At 41.3% G+C, this 24,844-nt stretch overlaps 1 protein-coding gene and 1 pseudogene across 4 annotated transcripts; both read left to right on the top strand.

The window, feature by feature from the left end:
- Nucleotides 1-8,100: 8,100 nt before the first annotated feature.
- LOC122067555 lies at nt 8,101-9,186 on the top strand (annotated as a pseudogene).
- Nucleotides 9,187-10,341: 1,155 nt separating this feature from the next.
- LOC122067554 (homeobox-DDT domain protein RLT3-like) lies at nt 10,342-15,420 on the top strand. 4 transcript variants are annotated; one of them, XM_042631391.1, is made up of 4 exons: nt 10,342-10,518; nt 11,572-11,688; nt 11,982-12,506; nt 13,723-15,420. In XM_042631391.1, the coding sequence occupies exons 2-4, from the start codon at nt 11,595-11,597 to the stop codon at nt 13,824-13,826; spliced, it is 723 nt and encodes a 240-aa protein (XP_042487325.1). In that variant the 5' UTR covers nt 10,342-10,518; nt 11,572-11,594; the 3' UTR covers nt 13,827-15,420. The 4 variants fall into 4 exon arrangements, with proteins under 4 accessions (XP_042487325.1, XP_042487324.1, XP_042487323.1 ...); XM_042631390.1 differs by lacking the exon at nt 10,342-10,518 and adding an exon at nt 11,075-11,367; XM_042631389.1 differs by lacking the exon at nt 10,342-10,518 and adding an exon at nt 11,076-11,339 and having other exon boundaries at nt 13,723-15,419.
- Nucleotides 15,421-24,844: the final 9,424 nt, after the last annotated feature.

Genomic DNA, 24,844 nt, shown 5'->3' with positions numbered 1-24,844 from the left:
AGTTTTCAGGAATTGAAGGAAAGGTTGGTGACGGCCCCTGTGTTGACCATCCCTGAAGGCATAGGTGGAATGACAGTCTACACTGACGCTTCTAAGGTTGGGTTGGGTTGTGTCCTCATGCAACGCGGTAAGGTAATAGTGTATGCATCCCGACAACTAAAGGAATATGAGAAGAACTACCCCACTCATGACTTGAAACTAGTTATAGTCATTTTTATCCTAAAGATTTGGCGACATTATTTGTATGGGGAGAAGTGCGAGATATACAGTGATCACAAAAGCCTTAAGTACTTTTTCACCCAAAAAGATTTGAACATGAGACAGAGGAGATGGCTTGAGCTCATGAAGGATTATGACTGCGACATTCAGTATCATCCTGGCAAGGCTAATGTAGTGGCAGATGCGTTGAGTTAGAAGGCACAGACTGTGTCACTCTCATACTTAGTAGTCAGCCCACCACTTGTACAAGAGGCGACGCTAATGGATGAAACCCTCTCATACAAAGGAGCAACCTTAGAGCTTGAACATCAACTAGAAAACCTTAAATGGTTGATTGTATCCCTAGCGGCCCTACAGGTGCATCCGTCTATTAGGCAAGAGGTGATAATAAAACAACCTTTGGATCCCAAATTGCCACAGATCAGAGTTAAGATTCAAGATCAAGCAATGAACGACCCTGATTTCATTTTAGCCAGTGATGGGGCATTATTGTTTCGATGTAGGTTGTGTGTGCCCGATGATTTGGATATACAAGACAAGATAGTGCGAGAAGCACACAGCTCCAAGTACTCACTCCACCTATGAAGTACAAAGATGTATAAAGACCTTAAACAAAATTACTGGTGGTCTAGCATGAGAATCACAATAGCCCTGTATGTGGCGACGTGTCTTACATGCCAAAAAGTAAAGGCTGAGAGGCATCGACCTGATGGTACTCTTCAGCCACTCCCAGTACCAGACTGGAAGTGGGATAGGATTACAATGGACTTTGTCACCAGACTACCATGCACACCTAAGGGGATGGATGTGATATGGGTGATAGTTGATCGGCTTACTAAGACTGCTCATTTCATTCCCATCAAGACCAAGTTCTCTATGGCCAAGTTAGCACAACTTTATATGGATAACATAGTGCGCTTACATGGAGTGCCAGTGAGCATTATGTCAGATAGGGACCCGAGGTTCACTTCCAGATTTTGGAAAAGCTTCCACCATGCTTTGGGGTCACAATTGAATTGAAGTACTGCTTTCCACCCACAGACTGATGGTCAGTCGGAGCGAACCATACAGATATTAGAAGACATGCTCAGGGTATGTACAATGGAAATGTGTGGTAGTTGGGAAGAATATATACCCCTTATGGAGTTTGCCTATAACAATAGTTACCAAGCTACAATTGGGATGGCTCTATATGAGGCATTATATGGTAGGAAGTGTAGAACTCCTTTGTATTGGAATGAGGTAGGCGAACGCCGAATGTTAGGACCTAAAATGATACAGATGACTTGTGACAAGGTCGATGTTATTCGAAAAAGGATTAAGGCAGCTCAGTCACGTCAAAAGAGCTATGCAGACAATCGCAGGAAAGACATTGAGTTTCAGGCAGGAGAAAAGGTGTTTCTCAAAATTTCTCCTACTAAAGGGTTGCAAAGATTTTATCGAAAGGGTAAGTTGAGCTCGAGATACATTGGCCCATTTGAAATTTTAACTGGGGTTGGCTCAGTAGCCTACATGCTTGCTCTGCCACCTTCACTCGGGAATGTTCATAATGTATTCCATGTATCCATGCTGAAGTGATACATTCATGATCCATCACATGTATTATCCGTGGAACCTGAATATTTAAAAGCTGATATGACATATACAGAGCAGCCAACTGAAATCTTGGACCGAAAAGTGAAAACCCTTCGCAACCGCTCCATTTCCTTCGTAAAGGTGCGATGGGCTAATCATTCACTTGAAGAAGCATCTTGGGAGAAAGAGGATGAAATCCAAGCCAAGTACCCTCATCTTTTCGAACAACCAGGTACGCCAATTTCGATGACGAAATTTTTAAAAAGGGGGGGTAAATGTGATACCCTACTTTTTAAATCCGGTCTAATTACACGATTGACCTGGTTTAACCATGTAGGACCCGAACCAGAGAGGGTTAAGGTGGGTTCCTTATGGAGCATGATAGCAAGGATGACTTTGAACACAGGTTGGCCAGACAAGTCCGAGTCAGTGCCAGAGGAGACAGGTGTACCCAAGCCGTGCACATGCACATATCATAAGGCCATGTAATACTGGTATGTAGCCGTATCCTAGAGCGTATACGTATAAGATACCTTATGCCGAGAGTCGAATTCCATCAAAAACCCACTTGTTGGCCCATTTTCGGCCCTCAGGTGGGCGGTCACAGGTGGGTGCATCCGCCCACCTGAGTGACCCACCCATGTGGTTACTAGTTGTTTTAGAAAGTATAAATAGCATTATTATGTTTTTCATTTTCTCATTTATTACATAAAGGAGTTTGGTGAGAAGAATAAAGAGGAGAGAGAAAAGAAGGGAAAACGAGAACGGAGAAGAGGAAAGGGGAAGGAAGATGAAGAAGAAAGGGATTTAAGCGGTGTTAAGGTTCGATCTTTCCATTCCGACATCAGTAATTCCCAACACGAGATCTACGATTGGAGGTGAGCAAAGGCTATGTTTCTTAAACTTTCACCAAACCCAAGTAAAACCCTTGATTTGGGAAGAGTTCCTTGAGACCTTGTAAATCCCCCTTGAGATGATGAATCTAAGGTTTAATAGATAGTCTATGTGTTGATTTTGAAGGATTTGAAGAAGTGTTTGCAAGGTTGGAGAAGTATTGGTGATTCTTGAGCAAGGAAGTGATTTTTGGGGTTTTGATAGAGTTCTTGAGCAAAGAAGGTTATATGGCTTCCCAATCCTTAAATCTAACTTAGATCTAGGTTAGAATCATCTTATAAGACCTTGAATGTGTGAAAAATGTGATTGAAAAAGCCCCATTTGATTCCCCAAAGGTTGGGGGAAAGTTTCAGCGAAAAACGTATTTTTTCGCCCTCTCAGGTGAGCTGAGAACGGTGGGCCGCACAACCCACCTGAGGGCACCCGCCTGAGAGGGTAGGCCCTCGGGGCCGATAAGTGGGCCGATGGATGGGCCGAGCTACCCACCAGTCATGACCGGTGGGCTGACCTATGGGTCGAGCTGCCCGCTAGTCATGACCGGCCTTTGGCCCCCATCGGTGGGCCGACCCGCCCACCTGAGATAACCAGTGGGCCTTGCCTGGTGGGCTGTCCGACCCACTCGAGAGGCCTCCAACGTGATTTTTGTGTCCGAATGGACCCAAAACGGACGTGCGACCTTTTTTGTGATTCTAAACATGATTTTGTCATCAAATCTTGTTAGTTTTGACCCAAAGTGGTGAAGTGCTAACCCCATTCACTTATGATAGGTTCACCAAAGTTTACGGTTCTCACATCGAATCTCACCCGTACCGGGCGTGAGTCATTGTACACAACAAGTAAGTGGGGAGAGGACGTTTGGCTTTATTTTAAGGCTTGTTGTGCATCATGCAATTGTATCTAGATTAGCCATGTCATCATGCAAACTATGTGTAGCTTAGTCATCCTCATATGATTATGACATGCGTGTGGTGTTTTACTTTCTCAATGCTAAATGATTGATGTGCTTATGTGATGAATGATGGAATCATTGTGCATGATACATTATTAGACTAGATGTCGTAGTCGGCTTGGAAACAAGTGCATTGGTGGCCCGTGGAATGGGACGCGGTGGCACTATGCAATCGTACTATGTCATATAGGAGCATGCGATTTAGGATTATCAGTTTCCCGTGCTACGACCCTTCCCAACAGGGGTTGAAGTGTTGGGTTACCATTCGGGGGGAAGCAGTGGTCACAGTTGTCGGGTCACTATGGCGGTTAGACATATGCCCGGCTGGTCATTAGGACAGTCGGCAACCTCGGTGGTATATTCAAGAGGGTCAATCGTACTACTTTTAAATTGCTGGAGTCAGCACCTTTACTTTCTGTCATTTACTTTTATGTTGAGAGCCGGTAGTCGGCATGCTTTACTTTTTCGAGTACTCACGGTGGGCCTTCTCCGACAGCCCTATGGGCGTATCGCGGGATGGAGCTCGCGGCTCGTACCCGGAGCATACGCGCATTGTGGTTGTAGTAGCACTAAACCAAAGAATTAGTAATGTTATTTAGGTGGATGTGATTTAAAACGAATTGCATAGCATATAGTGCATATGGTTGTGATTGTTTTTCTGGATTGTTGTGTGGTCCTTCTTTTCACTTACTGAGCTAGTGTGCGCACCTCTTTTAGATGATTTTGCAGGTCACCAGTCTGAAGATCAAGGGTCGGGCCCCACAGTTGAATTCCCCGAAGAGGATTGGTGGGTCCCCAAGGAATATGAGCACGGTACGAATTGCTCATGCAAGGGCTGTGCTGTGGGACCGCAGCATTGACACCATGCTGGGTTTTACTTTTTGATTCTTCTTGATGACCCCTTTTTGTGTACTTGATACGTGAATTATTATTCTTTTTGTGTAAATATCATACCTGCGGGCCTACATGTATTTATCTATATACTACAATTTGGGTATCAAGTATATTGGGGTATTTACAGGTAAATTAAGTCTTCCGCTGAACTTTTGAACGTTTATCTTAGATGTGTGTATGCTGTGGTTGGGTACTGTATCAGATGATCTTGGCAGGTTTGGGTTAACCGGAGTTAACCCGGTCACCGGTCCGATTTTGTGTGAACGAGGTGTGACACGAGATGTAGGCCCAACCCGTCTGCAGTTGTCCCAAGGGTACAAGAGAATATTTCAGATGCCAACAAAGTAGGAAGGACCCACCTTGGGCACCACTTTCTGTCACCTTGGTCAATTTTCTCTTGTTGGAGATTTTGTGAAGATTTTCTCTCATAATTTCCACTTAAAGGCAAGGGACATAGATGGAAATTCCAAATAAATTAGAGGATTGTCCAAATATTAGAAAATCGTTCAAGAGAGGAGGCTGCCCATGTTTGAAGAAAAGAGAAAAAAGTGAAAAAAAAGGGAATAAAAGTTTCCTATTTTATCTCCCTATCTCTCCCAATCTACACCAAATAGGAAACCCACTAATCAAATCCTTTTCTTTCCTTTTCTCACCTATTTTCTCTCTCTTTTTTCTCCTAATTCCTACCCTCCACCTCATCACACAAATTTGGCCAAGAGGCAACATAGAAAAGGGAAAAAAAATATTAGAAAAAAGGCAAAAAATAAAAATCTCCCCCTTTTCCTATTTTATATCTCTCTCTCCCCTATCCCCATAAATACAAACCGTCCAAGGGGGGACAATCATTCTCCTCTCCTAGGGCGTTCTCTTTTTTTAGTTTTCTTCTTCTAGGTTTTTAGTTGAGCCCTCTCTCTCTCTTTAGTTATTCTTCTTTTTTTTTTTTATGCAAGCACTTCTGTTTTTTTATTTATTTTTTATTAATGCAAGTCTTTGTTTATGCTATTCAAGTTTTTATTGTTCATGCAATTCAAGTTATTTAAGTTGTAATAATTTTAATATACTAGTTCAAGGCTTAGATCTAGGAGACAAGACCCAAGCTTTGAAGCATCTCTATTCAAGTGTAAGTTTTTCTTTAAGATTTGTTTTCTTCAGGCCTAGCAATTTCAGATTTGGTTCATTCTCGATCTAGTTTTTAGGGCTAGTAGTATTTCAAATCGACCAAGTTTTCAAGTTCAAGTATTGAAGTTTAGGTAGGTAGGCTTCTTCATAAGTCTTGTCACCCTCCTCTCATTCCCTCTTCTCGCTACCCATTCATTCTTAATTTAGAATTTAAATTTTAGTTTTACTTTGATATTTTCCCTTTCCCCCAAGTTCCTTGGCTAGATTATGTGTTGGCTTTGCCCCTCTCTAGCCATGGAACCATCATTTTTTTTCGTTATTTATATTGCATCCCTTTCCCTAAAGACAAGTAGAAAAACCCTTGTAAGAGTACTCTATCGTCAATTAGGGAAGCTCATATTATTTATGGTGTATCCCTCAGGCTTATTAGAGATACTTACTTGCGCGCCTTCCTCTAGCTTTATTCCCCTTTATTTTGTTTATTTTATTTCAGCCATTTTCTTTTCTTTTACTTTATTGTTTTTTATTTTCTTTGAGTATTTCAATTCCTAGATGACAAATGGTTAGGGTTAGATGACGAATGGTTAGGTTTTTAATTTCAATTACAATTCCAAATTTTCTAGATGTGTTGGTTAGGACTTTTTAGATGCGTTTGTTTAGGGCGGTAGTTAGAAGTGGATCACCACAATTAATCTGTGCACTTTCACATTACTAGAAAAAGGCTAAAATAAAGTGGTTGCTCTCCTTGTGTTCGACCCGTTAGCTACACTGATCCGTATACTTGTGGTTCGAAGGACTTCTTAAAGGCAATAAGGGGGCTTCTGATATGCTCAAATTAGCAGCCCAGTAAGGCAAGGACATGTGGCACCTGACTAAAAGGGATAGCTAGAACACCACGTCTAACTGTGAACTTCGGATATCAAGATTGCAAGGAGACTTGAATCTCCTTCAGGTAGTAGAGACATACTAGGACTCTATCTACCTGAAAGGGAGAAAATACCCGAAGAGGGAACATTCCCCACAGAAGTAGGAAAGCGTGAAGGATGGAGTCCTCCAAAATCGCCCCAACTCATCAAAGAGGAGAAAGACGTCTCTTAGTGGGACTCTACATGAGATAACCTTATAAGAAGAAACCCAAAGAACAAAACCAGTTAAGTTGACTAACTTGCCATTACTCTCTGAAACATTGTTGCACGGGTCTCTAACTTGGGCATCGGAGGACTAACCCCAGAGCCACCTCTGGGCCTCTGCCTTCTATGCTTGTGTAGGATCGATGCTCAACCTTCCACAGATTCTCAGCAGCAATTGGTTGTTATTGTAAGAGGAATTAGGAAAGATCACATCTTTTACTTGAACCAAAAGGAGCTAATCAGAAAAACAACTTTTACTTCAATTTTTTCTTCGCACTTCAAACCAAAGGGGGCCTAATCTTATTTTCCTTTTTTCAGTTGGAGTTGCTGCAATATTTCTTCATTCAAACAGTTTGAAGTGTTTGAATCCAAGTTGCCATAACATTTCCTTAATTCATCCCATACTAAATTACAAAATTCCACCACAAGCACAAAAGAAGAAAGCATTTACTTAAAACAGAGACATTTGGAATAAAGGAAAACTGAAAGTAAAAACAAATAGACAAGTTGGGAACTCTAACCTCTAGGTTTGATCAAGTTGGGATCGTCCCCTCCATCAAGGATGTGGCGGATATAGCAACTAAGGGAATCAACATAAGCCAAAATCTTAGAGAAAGTGAAGCACTCATCTTCTTCATAAGCCGAAGGATAAGAAGATAGATGATGGTTACCATCAAAGAACCCATCTTCTTCGTTTCTCCTGTTGAACCCCGGCTTATCAGAGTTTTCATTTATTACACTTTTCTCCTTTATAAAGTTTAGAAGTATATAATGCACCCTTTGATGTTATAGATTCTATCAATTGTACCCAGGCCATGAGTTGCCCACCATCAAGTGAGGACACAGGATGTAATATTTTATTTTAAAACCCAAAATACCCTTACTTTAACATTATATTACATGTTTGCCATCAGTCAAAAAACCAAGTTTCATCTTCTTCTTTCGCAGGAACCAAAGTAAAGGCAATTTTGGTTTGAAGGTTTTGAAGTTTAGTGCGCCTCCCTCTTCCTCCCTTTCGGTTATCAGTGTGCTTGCCTCTGACTCCGTGCAAATCGATGCATCTCCATCTGATGAAGTTGTGGAGTTGGAATGCATTTTGTGACCACGATCACAAGCCACAAAGGGGAGACCCTCGCTCTGGTGGTTAAGCTTGTAAGCAACTCGAAGGTCACTCCTAACAACAGCTTCGAGTCTTGAGTTCATCTTTATTCCTTTGTGTTTTTGTTCAAGCAATGATCAAAGGTATCTTGCTAATCTTAGTTTTTGGAGAGAAAGAGAGAGGGGATGGCTCCTAACGTAGTAAAGGTATCAAAATTGTAGGTGGAAGAAGTGACTTTTCCTGGAAACATGAAGCCTCGAGGCTCAACCAAAACCCTCTTTCTAGGTGGTGCAGGTGGGTTTTAGGGTATTATAATATTTTATGTTTTACAATGAGCATAGAGCAATGATTCAGCAAAAGAAAATGAAATTGCCTCCCAATCCCTCTACTCTGCTTTCCCTAACTAAGATCTTCTATTTTAAAGAAATAAATGAGAAATGGCTAGTGTGATATGGGTTTTTCAATTGCAAGTGTGAGAGGATTGGAGCTACAAGGATAGTTCATAAAGTTCACCACCATCGACGTCTATTTTGGGTTGGAGCCCTTCCCTCACTTGCCGCTGAGTGGAAGGGCAAGACCATCGATGAACTCACCTCCTCCCTCGACTTCTTCTCTGACATTGTCTCAGGTCTGTAAACCCCTCTCCTCTCTACTCTGTTATTTGTTAGAATTAGATACCCTTAAACACATATACAAATTACATATCACAAGACCCTCTCTAGCTCAAAAGAAATTAGTAGAATTGAATTTATGTGCGTAGGTGAATTCGAGAAATTCATAAAGGTGGCGATGTTAAAGCCATTAACGAGCCAAATGTATGTAGAGAAGGTAACAGAGAACTACGTGGCTCACTAGAAAGCTGTGGGGATTTATAACGATGCAGAAGGCAGGGCACTGGAGGGGTTCACATACAACTTTTAAGGATGAGAACTTCCCCCCCTAACTTCCATCCTCTTCACTCTCTCCCCCCATGGCTCCCTCCTGGTTCGTTCCTTCTTCTTGGTCTATTAATTGGTTTTCATTTATAATGAATTGGCTTTATTCTTACTTTTCTTTATATTGTGATGTGATATGAAGATTGCATTCTCCAAAGTAAATTAAAGATGGGCGATACCAGAAGTAGGGAGTGCAGTGATAGAGAACAAACATCTAGGACAGAGGCAGTGTTGGAGTCCATCATCGACAAGCATGGAGTCTCCCCTTTAATAGCTGGGACGGAGGCAGTGTTGGAGTCTACCATCGACAAGCATGTAGTCTCCCCTTTGGCCAAACAAAGCTTGGCAGAGCAGATTCATGGATTGTTGTAGAATGAACCTTGAGTTTAAAATGAGATGGGGGTAAGAATGTCATTTGATGTTGTTGCTGCCAAAAATCCGTATGAGCTGACCTACACAAGCACAGATGGCAGAGGCCCGGAGCTTTGTCCGGGGTTAGTCCTCCGACGCTCAAGTTAGGGATTGGCCGCACAGTTTTTGTATAGGAGTAATGGTGTGGGTATTGATGCTTACCTTCTTCCTTCCTCTCGGGCCCTCTTATATAGCTCTTAGGGTTTAGGGTTTTCCCTTTCCTTCGAAGAGTCCTTCTCGGGTCCACCTTCTTCCCTCTTAGAATTCCACTCGAAGACGTCCTCTCTTCGGTTGGTGGGGAACATTCTCTTCATGCATGTTACATGGTAGAGTCCTTGCAATCCCTATCTGGTGGGCGACATGTGTCCCGATGGGAGACGCATGTCCTTACCCTGCTGAGCGATCGATTTGGCCGTATCAGGAGCCCCCTTATTCTTGCTAGGAGGCTAGTGGGCGACACGTGTCCCGTTGGGCGATGCGTGTCCTTACCCTGCTGAGCGATCGATTTGGCCGTATCAGACGTGTAACTCTAACAGTGTTAACACTACAAGGGATGGAAGTAATTTTCAACTTTGTGAGGGAGAAGAGTATAATAAATGGAAACTTCAAGGGAGGGGTGTGAAATTTGCTCAAGAACATAATACCTTTCGTGCATCAACCGCTATCATAGAAAAAAAGGAAAAAAAAAAAACAAAAAATTGCATGATTACTCACTTTGGGTTTTGTTTTACAAAACCACCTACCGAAAGTTTCAGTAACAAAAATACCTAATATTAGGTTTAGGCTTACAATGCCACCCACTCAATGTTTTGGTGCACAAAAATACTTAAAATATGGAAGATGAAAAAGAATCACTGTTTTGAGTAGTTTTGTAAATCTAAACTTGATTTTCGATATTTTATCAAAGGGGAACAGTTTTGTGAAGAAAAACTCAAAAGTGTGTAATTTTGTGATTTAAAAAAAAAAAAAAAAATACCAATCCATGCCTCTGGATTCTGGATAGGCTCTCAGGCAGCCAATCCATGCCCTTCAGATTTTTAATTTTAATTTTAATTTTAATTTAATGAGCTCGTAGCATCACCTATCTTCCGACAATGTATAACTGACAGAGGGACCCCCAACCCCACCACCTGGCGAAGCCACCTAGGGTTTTCGGGGGCGATCTGCTCTTTTGGTTGGGCTTGCAGCTCCGGTGATCTTTCCTCTGTATCATTATATCGGGATTTCTTGTTGGATTTCGATTTTTTGTAGAGCCTGGTTTCGGCGCGTTTTCGGCCTTCCTCTTCATTTCAGGTTCGTTTTTTTTTGGTCGTTCTTTTTGCAGTGGCAGTGACTGATTCTACTGATGCTAGCTTTCCTTTATCGGGAAATTTTACGTTTTATCTTCTTATTGTGTGCGATTACGGATCCTCTATCAACTCCTTATTTATTAGCTCGTCTGATCTTCGATCTCTCTCCCCTTTTTCGTTGATGGCGATGCTGCTATGAGCTCTATTTGCCAGAGATCTGGCTCGTATTCTGCCGAGACGAGCCTTACCAATTATGGGGGAACTGTTTCTCAGTTTGAATTGAAACCAACTCAATGCTTTCATCTGCTTATCCAATTAAAAAAGAACCAATTATGTACACTACATAGTACATATATTATATCATATATATGGAGAAGTGTTTGCTATGAGAGAGTGCAGCTCGTAAAACACTCCTCACCATTCAGCAATATATAAACACACGTAATTTTGTTCTATTGGCTCCATATATGAAGATTCTGATCCGACGAAATTAACGGATATGGGTGAAGAGAACCCATCTTCACCGCGAGTGGCAAAATATCGGTTCAAACTTCAAAATGATAAAATTCACAAAAACCCAAAACCCTACTGCAGGCCGCAGAGTAGAGCGCCACCTTCCCCATACATTCGTAGCTGTACCGAAGTCGCATGGTCATACCAACGGGTGGAGCTAACCCAAGTCGCAGTTATAAACAAGCTCTAATGTTCTGGGACTCGGTAGAATTAATTCTTCCGAAATCCGAATGCAAGCCATAATAAGCCTTATGCTTGAAACATTTCCGTTTTGGGTTGTAGAAGGAAGATGATGTGCATATTACTTAGGAGGTGACTCCTTTGGCCCTGATTTGTGTAGGTGCACTTTTTTGCTTATGTGAATAATCTCCCGACTGTTTATATCTGTGTTATTTTTTGTGGACGTGGTTCGTTTTATACAGTTGATGGTTTCTCATTGTGGAGCAGAATTTTTTGGACTGAGTTTGTCGATTGATTTACAATGTTAAAATGGGTTTTCTTTTGGGTTTTGAGTACTGATTTCACAATTTTTGGATATTGACAGCTTGATTTTGTTATCACACCTTTATGGGAGATGATGAGGTTCTAATAATGACGCAAGACCATGGCACAAAGAGGAAGACTGCGCACCAACTCGAGGCTCTGGAGAAACTCTATTCAGGTCTTATCCAAACATGTAGAAGAAAGCGGAATTATTGTCAGTTTATAGATCCCCCTGACAATTTTGCAATAATACTTCGCATGTCTGTTTATTTGTTTGGTTTTGATGTGAATTTTACCTAGAGTTTTGCTTGTTGGTGGCATCGCCCTAGCTCTTCTCCTCTCACTATTAAAACCATTCCTTTCCGTGGGAGAAAATGGAAATAGGAAAATAAAAACAAAGAGATGTTTAGGGGTTGTTACAATTTTTCTTTATGTAACGTAGAGTCTACCTTTTTCTAATACTAAATGCAGAGGACCATTGTCCTACACAAAAAGCTATGGAGAACTATGCCGTGACTCTGAAGTTGACATATAAGCAAGTACGTGGCTGGTTTGCTCAAAAGAGGAGAAGGGAGAGAAGGGAAAATAGAGTATGTTTATTGAGTAAGAAATGTTTAATAAGCAGAACTGATTGTAGCAGACTAAGTGGATGTGGAAAAAAGATATTCAAGTCAGATTCGTTGGCTCAAAGAGTGGAAACATCTTCATTTTCAAAACCCAATCAATTGCGGCTGGTAAAGTTAGACCAATCCAAGAAGAAGCACCATAGGTCATGTTATACCAGTCAATGTGTTGGGCATGGAGATGGAAGGACCCAACCCCTGCAGCTGAAGAACTTTATGGTTCAAAGCAGGAATACAAAGCTAAACAAAAAGGTTTACCCCCTTCAAGACATGCTTCCTCCAGATTACATTCTGCAGAAAGTATTCAGAAAAGATGGTCCTCCTCTTGGTGTGGAGTTTGATACTCCTCCTGGTGCATTTTGCTGTTGGAGAGGTATGTTGTACCTTCCTGTGCTGTTATTTATTAATTTTGGGGTCATTGTGATGCAGATATATTAGTTGCCATTTTCTTTTCCTTGGAATAATAGTAATATGGATCCTCCTCAATGAAGAAATAACTAAAGACGTGACAATTGAATTGACACACACATATGTCGATTAGGTGACGCCTTGACGACTATGCACTACGTGATGGTCTCACATGCTGAGCTGTGTCTATGTGTGGCCCTCTGCACGTGGGGGGGCATTGTTGTGTTTATACACATTGCTCTATTCCTTAACAGCTTGAGCTTTTGGGATAGGCTGTTGTAACAAAGTTGAACCTGAGAATTTACTCAGAAGAAGTACTGAATTTACAGTAACTTGAAGACAAACTGAAGTTCTTGATTCCTCATATCATGCGGTGGCTGTATGCCTGTATGTACATTTATGGTTTTGGACTGAACAAACTCATGAACTGGCTTGGATTAACCTGGACCAAATCCTATATTGAAATTGAAAACAGAGACAAAATAACTAAATATAGCTGTCGGCCAGTTAATGGGAACTTCTAAGTTCTAATCCATCTAGGACTCTTAACATAACTTTCAAATATCTTGCTGGAAAACACAGATCTGCTTCCAGTCAATAATACTAACAATCAAACGTAAAAACCAAAGCTAAGATAACTCTAAAACAAACCCATGATTTTGACTGTACTGGATACTGCATCAATTGGAGACGATTGTAAGTGTAGTGCATTCTGGCCAACACCTCTCGTTTTGGAATATAAATGTTTTGGGTTAGTCAAGGTTGCTTGCCTGTTGCATGCTTTGAGGATGCAAACTTGTTCTCATTAGTCATTTGCTTCTAACACCCACCCTCAAAAAAAAAAAAAAAAAAAAAAAAAAAAAAAGAAGAAGAAGAAAGGAAAAAAAAGAAAGAAAAGTAAAGAAAAAAGAACAGGAATTGGAAATGGAAAAGGGCCTGTAGCTGGTCTGTTAATTCCTTTTCTTGGAAAATGTTCACCTTCTATGACTTGATTTCTGTATCCATTGTCTGGTAATTTGGTTGTAGGTTTGCATTCTAACAATTTGCGATTATAATATTGGGTGTTTTATTTTTATTTGAAATTGATGTCCTTGAAAAGATGCTTTCTACCCAAAATTTTCCTGCAGATTCCATATTCTGAATTTTTACCTACATTTTAATGACCTGCCTGATTCGCACAGGTGCCAGAAATTCTCTTCCTGCTTGCCAAGACGACAAAAAAGAACCCAAAGGGAGAAAGGTAGTGGAAATAAATTTCCAATTGGTTGAACATCTTTGGGTTTGATAAAATTTGCCATTATATTTGTAGTGATACCAGTAAGAGGCATGACTATCAAATATTAATCGTTGGAAAAAAAAAATCTGGAGCAGATCCTGTATTGATGCTTTTTAAATATTTTCTTTTACAAGTTATGGTTATTAATAAAAACTAATCATTCGAAGCTGTGTATTATACTTACTGTGTTACTATTAGTCAAACGTTATTATTGCCTAAATTTTTTTATGATAATTATAAATTTTATGTAATGGGGAGAACCCCAAAGAACAACTTCACTTACTGTGTGCACTGTTGAAGACCAGCAAGCTATACTAGGGTTTACAAAGCATGGAAATTCTGCTAATTGATTGAAATAAAACTTTGAAGCTGAGATTCCTGGACCTCTTATCATTGTAAAAAGAAACCTCTTGACCTGATAAACATCACTGACCTTTGAATGATACTGTATCGAAAAAATATTTTTGCTGTTGGAATATCTTTGTCCACAGGCTCCTCCCATGACTGATTGGTATTTTACTACTTAGCTTTCTCCTTTATACAAATGATTAAAGAAAGAAGGACATTGTATTTTCAGAATTTGATATAAAGAAGAAGATGGAAGAAATGCAGAAATAAATGCGGATAGGTTGATGTGAAGGAAAATAAATGTAGAGGTCGACGAAGGGTTCTGTAGAGAGAAAAGTGATTTTCAGTTTTAAGATGGTGCAGCGGCAATGGTTTTGGTCATATGACTGCAAAACAGAATCCCTGGCCGTTAAAGGAGGTTTAAATGATGGTAGTTATATAGAAATTGATGGAGGAAATAAGTAATTAGTCAGATAAAGAGAAAAACTAAACAGAGGCAGAATCAACCCAGTTGGTATGCTTATATATGCAGAATGATGACACTGGACAGAACTGAAATAAAATTAGAGATTAGTTAAATCCCAAACCGACCTGATCCGTTGGAGGAAGAAGTGCAGAAACTGATTCTGTAAAACTAGATAACAGAAGTCAATAAGACGAGAAGCAGAAGATAAGAGATGATGGAGAGAATCAAGGAGACTACCTAACACTTTGCTATATTATAGCCAAGATAAATCTCTAGAAGGTGAGTATACAAATGAATAGCACAAGTAGTGATTCTCACAAGATGGGCACTAAGGAGACTGAAAGACGTTCAATTTCAAGCACTAAGTGTCTTGCCAAAAGGCCCCAACAAAGTTCTTAAATAACACTTCAAGGGGGCTAAAAAACCTGTCAATACAAGGTCTAATGGGCAAAAAATTGCCTAACCGGTCGACCAGTCTCCTCAGTCGGTCGTCCGGATGTCAGTGACCGTTAATGTATATAGCCATTTGAATAGTAACTGGATCGACACCGGTGGGCCGCCCAAGCGACCGGATGACTTCTGGCTGTTGTTGGTACAAGAGTCGACATGTGTCTGCTCTTTGGAGGCTTGCCGCTGGTTGCTGCCGGCGAGCTGGTGAAGCGACCGATTGCTCCTCGAAGCGATCAGATGCCTTCTAGATTTAATCCTAATTTTGATTTTGATTATAACTTGGACTCCAATATTATTCCAACATTTTCAAAGTCAAAACGACTCAATTTAGGTCATGCTAAATCTCGAGGTCAGTGTCTATGGTGTGACAATCACTTTATGTAGGATTTTACAAGATATATACAAATATACGTGAAAAATACTAAATCTAGAAATGTCTTTGAATATAGTCCTTGATGAATGTATCCTTTAAAGCTCTTGATCCATTGTTAGAGAGGAGCATCTCCGACAACTTGATCTTACATAAGGCATGTGATCATCATTGAGTTTTCAATTGCTACCAAGGATTGAAGGTCAAGAACCTTGATAGACCATTAAGCATTGCCACAAACCATCCTGCATACATACACAATTGTTGAATGGGCTAATGACTTGTGCTCATATGACACTAGTCCTCTTTATTTATAATAATGGAGAGAAGGTTCTAGAGAATTACAAAGACCATTAAACCCCTTAGGGTTCGTTTGGTAACTGACACTTTCCCTAAAACCCATAGAACCCATTATTACAACACTCCCCGTCAAGTTGGTGCATAGATATCACATATGCCCAACTTACAGATAATAGGTTGAAACATCTTACTATTAAGACCTTTAGTAAATACATCAGCCAGTTGTTCATTACTGGGAACAAAAGGCACAGTGATAAGGCCCATATCCAGCTTCTCTTTGATGAAGTGTCGATCGATCTCCAGATGCTTGGTTCGATCATGTTGGATAGGATTGTGAGTAATGCTAATGGAAAATTTGCTGTCGCAAAAGAGCTTCATAGGAAGGGTTGCAGGAGCAACTAAATCAGTGAGAAGACCATAAAGCCATAGGAGCTCACAAATGCCATGTGCTATAGCACGGAACTCTACTTCAGCACTTAAACGGGCAACCATAGCTTGCTTCTTGCTTCTTGCTTCTTGCTTCGCCATGTAACAAGGTTACCACCAACAAAAGTGCAATAACCAATAGTGGATCTGCGGTCATTAGGGGAACCTGCCTAATCTACATCGGTGAAGGCTTTCACCCTAAGGTGATTATGAGGAGAAAAAATGATGCCATGTCCTGGGGCAGATTTCAAGTACCGGAGAATACACAACACAACTTTCATGTGCGTCAAGTAGGGATTATGCATGTACTGACTAACCTGGATGACGGCAAATGCTATATCAGGGTGTGTATGAGAGAGATAGATCAACCACCCCACTAATCTCTGATATTTCCCCTTATCCACAGGATCACATTCCTTGCTACTCAGGTGACCATTAGCTTCAATAGGAGTGTCTTCTGGCTTTCACCCCAATATGCTTGTCTCAGAGAGAGGATCAAGCACATACTTCCGCTGAGACAAGTAGATTTGATGGAGGCCTTAGGGAAGAAGGGAAGAATCACACAAAAAGGAGGGGAGGAGATTCACACGGCCAAGCATAGCCACCAAGTTCACCCAAAATAATTAATTCATCATTCAAATCATTCTCTCCATAGAAACTGATGCAAAGGAAAAAAATCCTAACTCCTACATTCAAATCTGGAAAATAAAAGGCATGAAATAAAATACTAAGTAATTACTAATTTTATTTTCAACCCTTTTTGGACCAAAACCTTGGGCTAGACCGGTTCTTCTTGGCTCTTAGCTTCCAAAGCCGGTCATGCTGGTCCAACTAGGTAAGGGCAGCCGTATCTGCATCAAGATCCCATAGGAAGACCTAGCAACTTCAATACTGAGGAAGTAACGAAGTTGTCCTAGATCTTGTTAGAGATATTAGTTATTTTCTATAAGGGTAGTTTAGTAATTTGTCATTATATGTTTTATTTTCATTTCCCTCCTTAGGGAGGTATGTGTAATATCATGTAAATATATTAGTGAAGCATTATATTGGTGTTTGTGAGACTTTACTCACAATACACGTATTCTACCATTCTTATTCTTCATCTTCTTCCTCTCCAACCGAATCTTCTTCTTCTCTCTTAGTTTATCACAAACCTTACATTCTAACTTGGTATCAGAGCAAGAAATCTTGGTTTAAGAGTCGATTTTCAAGTTCGCCTATTCAATTTTCCTCTCTTTGGAACCCTAGGTTACAAGTAGGTTCCAAGGTAGAGACCAATATGTGAAGGACTTGAGTATTTGTGGGATGAGGCTGAAAGAAGGTCCAAGCAAGCTTTTGAGAGGGTTTTTTGAAGGGCTGAAGCTGTTGGAGAGCTGTTAGAACCTGTACACAGATTACCGCCCTCCTTACCTTACAAATCTTCTTTCTCTCTCATCCAGCCACCATTGGGGGTGGTGTATGGCTCATTTGGATCGCCCAAGCCCCCTCTATTAGGCCCCCATGCCTTCGGTTTTAAAAGGACAGAGGTGTGAGCTCACAACCTTTGATTCTCCCATTTTTCAGGTACCGCCCTACCCTGTTTTTGCTCTCTGCTGGCTGCAAATTGTGTTTTTTGGTGGTGTTGGATTGTGAGCTGTATTTGATGGATTATGTGGAGTGCTATAACCTATTTTGCTTCTCCTAAAGTATGCCTTGATCAGTTTTTTCGTTTGGCATAATATTTCTTCCCTTTGTGGGATTTATCTCTCCGTATCTGTGAAGGGATTTTTTGGGTAGAGTGTGTACTCCCCATTGTGTCTATGACTCCTTATCCACACGATGTCTGAAGATAGTGGACTTGGAGCCTTCTTTGGTGATGTTTCAGCCAGTGCATCGAGTAGTGTCCCTCCTACTCCTATGTTTTTTGATAACCCCCATACTTAGATTTCTATTGTGAAGCTGGACACCACCAACTATTTGGATTGGGCCCATTCTGTGAAGCTTTCCTTACGCAATAGGGGAAAAGCTAGGGTATGTTACAGGTTCCATTAAGGCTCCTCAATCAGATGACCCGACATAGCTAAAGTGGAAGACTGAAAACTCCACTGTTATGACATGGCTGATTTTCTCCATGAAACCTAAAATTGGAAGAAGGTTTATTAGGAACAAAACTACCAAAGATATTTGGGACAGTGTTACTAAAACCTTTGACCGTGTGGGTGATTCGGCCAAGGTTTATCAATTACTTTAGAAGGTTTTTGGCATGAAGCAAGGAGATACAACAATTTCTGAGTACTACAACACTATCATTGGTCTCTGGGAAGATTATGATCACTATAGAGATCTCCAACTGTCAAATCCTCAGGATGAAGCTAAGGTTTACCGGACACTTGAGAAGGAGCGGGTTCTTCTGTTGCTTGGTGGGTTGAATCCCGAGTATGCGCCATACTGGATACAAATATTGGGCCGGTCTCCACTTCCGTCCCTTGATGAAGTATGTAGCTATTTGTAGAGTGAGGAGACCAGGCGGGTGGCCATGGCACATGCTCCTTCTCTTGAGCGGTCCGCTCTTACTACTAGCTCTCAGAAAGATTGGCGTGGTGGTGGCAGAGGCCAAGGCCCACCTTGTGGAGATGATAGATATTGTGATCATTGTGGGAACTCTGGGCACACCAAAGATAGATGTTGGGCTCTTCATGGTCGACCTCCTCATGGTGGTTCTAGTGGTGCTTGTGGTGGCCCTAGTGGGGGAGCTAGAGCCCACAGTGTTGAGGCTGAGCATGTTACTACAGGGTCTACTCCTAGCCCACAACCAGAGCATAGTTCTCTTATTGGGGAGGATATTGCAGCATTCCTCAGGGTCATGTCTCAACTGGGAGGCTCATCATCTTCTTCCCTTACAGTGCCAGAGTCCTCAGCTTCCGCTTTGCAGGTTTCCTCATTTGCCCCTTCCACAACTCCATCTTGGGTTATTGATTCGGGTGCTACGGATTATATGATTGGTACGTCCCAGTATTATGATACATTCTCTATTTGTTCCGGTAGAGATAAGATCAGGGTTGCCGATAGCTCCCTTTCCTCCATTTCTAGTAAAGGTAACATCCCTATTATTTCTTCCATTTCACTTGATTCTGTTTTTCATGTTCCTGCCCTTACATGTAATCTTATCTGTGAGTCACCTGACAAAATCCTTAAACTGTTGTATCACCTTTTTTCCTTCTCATTTTCTCTTTCAGGATTTGGTGACGAAGAGGATTATTGGCAGTGGGCGTGAAGAGAAAGGACTTTACCTTCTTGAACCCCAATCACCTCTTTTTCCTAAAACTCAGTCTTACGTGTGTGGACGTACTGATAGCAATTTTGTGATGTTATGGCACCAATGTTTAGGACATCCATCTTTTGTTGTTATGAAGAAACAATTACCTCATTTATTTACTTCGTTTCCGCATTCTCATGTCTTTCACTGTGAACTATTTATTTTTGCTAAACATTGTCGTTCGTCTTATCCTTATCATGGTAATAGATCTACTGTTCCCTTTCACATTGTGCACTCTGATGTTTGGGGGCTCTCTACTACCACCTCTTTACTCGGTTTTCGTTACTTTGTCTCCTTTGTTGATGATTTTTCTCGTGCTACTTGGACTGTTCTGATGAAGCACAAGAGTGATATGTATGATGTGTTTAAATTTTTTTATCAAATGGTATGTACACAGTTTGACACCAAAATTAAAATTGTTCGGTCTGACAAAGGGGGGAGTATATGTATGGTGGTCTTCAAGACTTTTTTATTGACCATGACATTGTCCATCAGCTAGCTTGTGTTGACACACCCCAACAGAATGGGGTAACTGAGAAAAAACCGCCATTTGTTTGAAGTCAGAAGGAGTCTTCTTTTTGGCATGCATGTCCCCAAAACCTTTTGGTTTGATGCTCTCCGTACTGCTGCTTATTTGATCAACCGTATGCCAACACAGCTCATTGGCTCCAAAACTCCATTAGACATCTCGTCTCCCCAGTTTTATTCTTTCTCCCTTCCCCCCAAAGTGTTTGGGTGTATCTGTTATGTCCACGTTAATAAGTCTTCCCGGACTAAACTGGACCCCAAGGCCCTTAAATGCATCTTTCTTGGCTACTCCTCCACTACGCAGGGATACAAGTGCTATCATCCTTCTTCCAAACGAAGGCTTCTCTTTAAAGATGTCACATTCCTTGAGTTTGCCCATTTTTTTGCCTCTTCTCAACATCCTTTTCAGGGGGAGCATAATGGAGGTGAAAAGGCTACTGATGAGATTCCTTTTCTTTCCCCATTGCGTATCTCCCCTTTTATGCTTGACATTGGGAAACACAAAGAGGTGGATATTTTTGACGTTGGTGATCATTCAAGAGGTGGTTTAAGTTCAGAAAATGCAAAGGAGACCATTGTGTACACAAGGAGGAACAAGAAGACCTGCCAAGAGTCCTCTTTAAATCCAACTCCGGAGATCTACCCTTTTCAGTCAGGTAATATCCTTCCTTCCCCATCAGAGTTAGATCTTCCTATTACTATTAGGAAGGGAAAGAGGGCTTGTACTAACCCTATAGCCCAGTTTGTTTCCTATGACTTTCTCTCCCCTACAAATGTTGCATTTACCATTGCTCTCTCATATGCTTCTATTCCTAAGAATGTTTCTGAAGCTATGTCTGACCCTAAATGGAAGCAAGCCATGACTGAGGAAATGAAGGCCCTTGAAAAAATTGTACCTGGAAATTGGTTGACCTTCCAAGGGGGAGAACTCTAGTTGGATGTAGGTGGGTCTACCCAATCAAGTACCGGTCAGATGGTACTATTGAGAGGTACAAAGCAAGGCTGGTGGTGAAAGGATATAGTCAAGTGTATGGGATTGGCTATCAGGAGACATTTGCTCATGTGGCTGCGCATAACACTCTAAGGGTCCTTTTGTCTCTAGCAGCAAATAGGGATTGGCCACTGTATCAATTAGATGTGAAGAATGCTGTTTTGCATGGTGACTTGGAAGAGGTGTATATGCAAACTCCTCCTGGATTTAAGTTTCCTTCTGCTACAGGAAAAGTGTCTTCTAAAGAAGGCCCTATATGGCCTTAAACAGTCTCCAAAGGCCTGGTTTGAAAGGTTTCGACAGAATATCTTGAAGAATGGTTATTCCCAAAGTCAGGCTGACCACACCTTGTTTACCAAGCGTGGTAATGGCACCATTATAGCTTTGATTGTCTATGTGGATGACATTGTGGTAACTGGTGATGATAGGACTGAGATAGCCAATCTGAAGAACTACTTAGCCCAACAGTTTGAGATTAAGGACCTTGGACCCTTAATATTTCCTTGGGATTGAAGTGTCTAAATAAAAAAAAGGTATAAATATATGCTGAAGGAAGTTTATTTTAGACCTATTGAAAGAAATAGGGATGTTAGGCTGCAAGCCTGCAAGTTCTCCTATTGAACAGAGTCATAAGCTGGGAAAAGATGCTGACCCTTCTTTTGTTGATGCAGGGAAATATCAAAGGCTAGTTGGGAAGCTCATTTATTTGTCCTTGACTCGTCCAGATATTACTTATGCAGTGGTGGTGGTGAGTCAGTTTATGCATGCTCCCATGAGTGGGCACTTGGATGCAGTTACCACATCCTCCGTTACTTGAAGTCCTCTACAGGAAAATGACTACTTTTTGCCAAATATAACCATATGAGGATAGAAGGCTTCACTGATGCAGATTGGGCTGGCTCAGTCTTTGATAGGAGATCTACTTCAGGTTAATGCACATTGGTAGGTGGAAACCTAGTTACATGGCGGAGCAAGAAACAAGTTGTGGTGGCTCGGTCTAGTGTAGAGGTAGAATTTAGAGCATAGCTTATGGCGTGTGTGAACTTCTTTGGTTGAGAAGGCTAGTCCAAGAGTTGGGATTTGATACTGAGGCACCTATGAGGCTCTATTGTGACAACAAGGCTGACATAAGTATCGCTCACAACCCTGTGCAACATGACAGGACAAAGCACATAGAGGTGGACAGACACTTCATTAAAGAGAAGATTGACACTGGTTACATATGCACACCTTTTGTGAGGACTGGAGATCAATTGACTGATATCTTCACAAAGGGTCTTCTTCATCATCAATTTAGTTCTCTACTGTCCAATCTGGGAATGCATGATATTTATTCTCTAGCTTGAGGGGGAGTGTTAGAGATATTAGTTATTTTCTGTAAGGGTAGTTTAGTAATTTGTCATTATATGTTTTATTTTCATTTCCCTCCTTAGGGAGGTATGTTTAATATCATGTAAATATATTAATGAAGCAATATATTGGTGTTAGTGAGACTTTACTCACAATACACATTCTACCATTCTTATTCTTCTTCATCTTCTTCCTCTCCAACCGAATCTTCTTCTTCTCTCTCTCTTTCTTCTTCTCTTTTAGTTTATCACAAACCTTACATTCTAACTGATCTTTGATCTCGAATTCCTCACTCAAGTATCTCTCGAGGCGAGGGATTTCTGCCAGATCATCACCAGTAACAACAGTATCATTTACATAGACTATTAGGATAGCAATCTTCCCACCATATCTATTGATGAACAGAGTGTGGTCGGCATTGTTTTGAGTGTAACCTGTAGCGACCATAGCCTTATAGAAACGTCTGAACCAAGCACGAGGGGATTGCTTCAGTCCATACAGAGCACGTTTCAGCTTGCATATCTTCCTTTGGGTTTTGGAGCAAGTGAACCCAGGAGGAATGTCCATATACACTTCCTCCTCAAGTTCCCTATGAAGGAAGGCATTCTTCACATCTAACTGCTGAAGATCCCAATCTAAGTTGGCGGCACAAGCCAAGATAACACGAATTGTGTTCATCTTAGCAACTGGAGCAAAAGTCTCCTGGCAGTTAACTCCATAAGTCTGTGTGAAGCATTTGGCAACAAGTCTTCCCTTGTACCGATCCACTGTACCATCAGCCTTTTGTTTTACTGTGAAGACCCACTTGCACCAAACTGTCTTCTTTTGTGAGGGAAGACACACCAGATCCCATGTGTCATTCTTCTTCAGAGCTTGCATCTCTTCAACCATAGCTGCCTTCCAATGTGAGTCTGCACTCGCTTTTTGCTAGGTATGAGGAATGGACACAGAGGAAAGAGAAGACATAAAACTGTAATAGGAAGGAGAGAGTGAGTCATAAGAAACAGTTTTAGTAATAGGATGTAAAGTACAAGACCTAATGCCTTTACGAACAGCAATAGGCAACTTAAGAGACTGATCAACAGAAGAAGGAGAATTACCAGGGTCCAAGGGGATAAGATCAGGCTCGAGAGGAGACGATTGGAATGGTAGGGTAGATGCTGGATGTGTAGTGGTCTGAGTCTGCTCTCTGGCCTTTGCAACTATACACACGTATATTCGGCCGAGGTGAAGTAGGAGAAGGAGTGTCACTCTCCCTCTGAAATGGGATACTAGCAGGGATAGCAATTTCAAGAGACGACAGAGACGACGGCACATCTTCCACAATGGAAGGAGACTCACCCTGAAGAGGTGGTGTAGTGTAGTATGATGTAGATTTGTGAAAGACAACATCCATAGTAACAAACCAACGCCGAGTAGGAGGATGAAAACACCGATAGCCTTTTTGAGTAGGAGCATACCCCAAAAAAATGTATCAGAGACCACGAGGATCAAACTTTCAATGAGGATGATGATTGTGAGCATAGCAAACACTACCGAATACCTTAGGAGGAACAGGAAAGGCAGCAGAACCTTGGAGAAGATCCACAAGGGAGCGGAAGGCATGAACTCGAGAAGGCATTCGGTTGATAAGAAAGGCAGCAGTGAGAATTGCGTCGCTCCAGTACTGGGGAGCAACATGCGTCTCAAACATAAGAAAACGTGCTATCTCACAAAGGTGGCGATTCTTAACCTCAGCAACCGCATTCTGAGCTGGAGTATCCACACAACTAGTCTGATGAATCATCCCATGATCGGAAAGGTAAGCTTGAAAGGACCCTTCAAAGTATTCCTGACCATTGTGGCTTCGAAGGATCTTAATGGTAGCACCGAACTGAGTTTGAACCATGCTGTGAAACTGCTGAAAGCAGCAGAAGGTCTCGTCCTTGGTTTACATCATATAAACCCAAGTAGTCTGATAATGACAATCAGTAAAAGAGATAAACCACCGATAACCATTGACAGATACATAGCGGAATGGACCCCAAATATCAGAATGTATCAATGAAAAAGGAGTGACACTTTTATTTCCAGAAACAAAATAAGTGATTCGAGTTTGTTTGGCCAAAACACATGCCTCACAAAAAAACTGACTCAAATTACAATTTTTAAAGGAAGGAAAAACACTAGCTAAACTTCCCAAAGGGGGATGTCCCAACCGACAATGCCACTGCAGTAACTCAAAGATAGGGGGTGACGTAGAAGTGTCTGAAGAGCCTGACAGAGACCAAACAGAGACCAATCGTTGCCCCTATTACCAGATCCTAAAAACCACAATAAGACGGGAAAAATGTGACTTTGCAATTAAGATTGGAGGCAAGACTACTAATGGACAAAATGTTAGTGGGAAAAGAAGGAACATGCAATACAATAGAAAGGGATAAAGAGGGGGTACAACTAACAGAGCCCTTCCCCAGAATAGAGGAATAAGTCCCATTAGCCAATTTGGCCTTACCATTACCAG

The sequence above is a fragment of the Macadamia integrifolia genome, unplaced genomic scaffold, assembly GCF_013358625.1.
Source record: "Macadamia integrifolia cultivar HAES 741 unplaced genomic scaffold, SCU_Mint_v3 scaffold2973, whole genome shotgun sequence".
NCBI classification, from domain to species: domain Eukaryota; kingdom Viridiplantae; phylum Streptophyta; class Magnoliopsida; order Proteales; family Proteaceae; genus Macadamia; species Macadamia integrifolia.
This window is presented reverse-complemented; position numbering and strand designations above follow the sequence as displayed.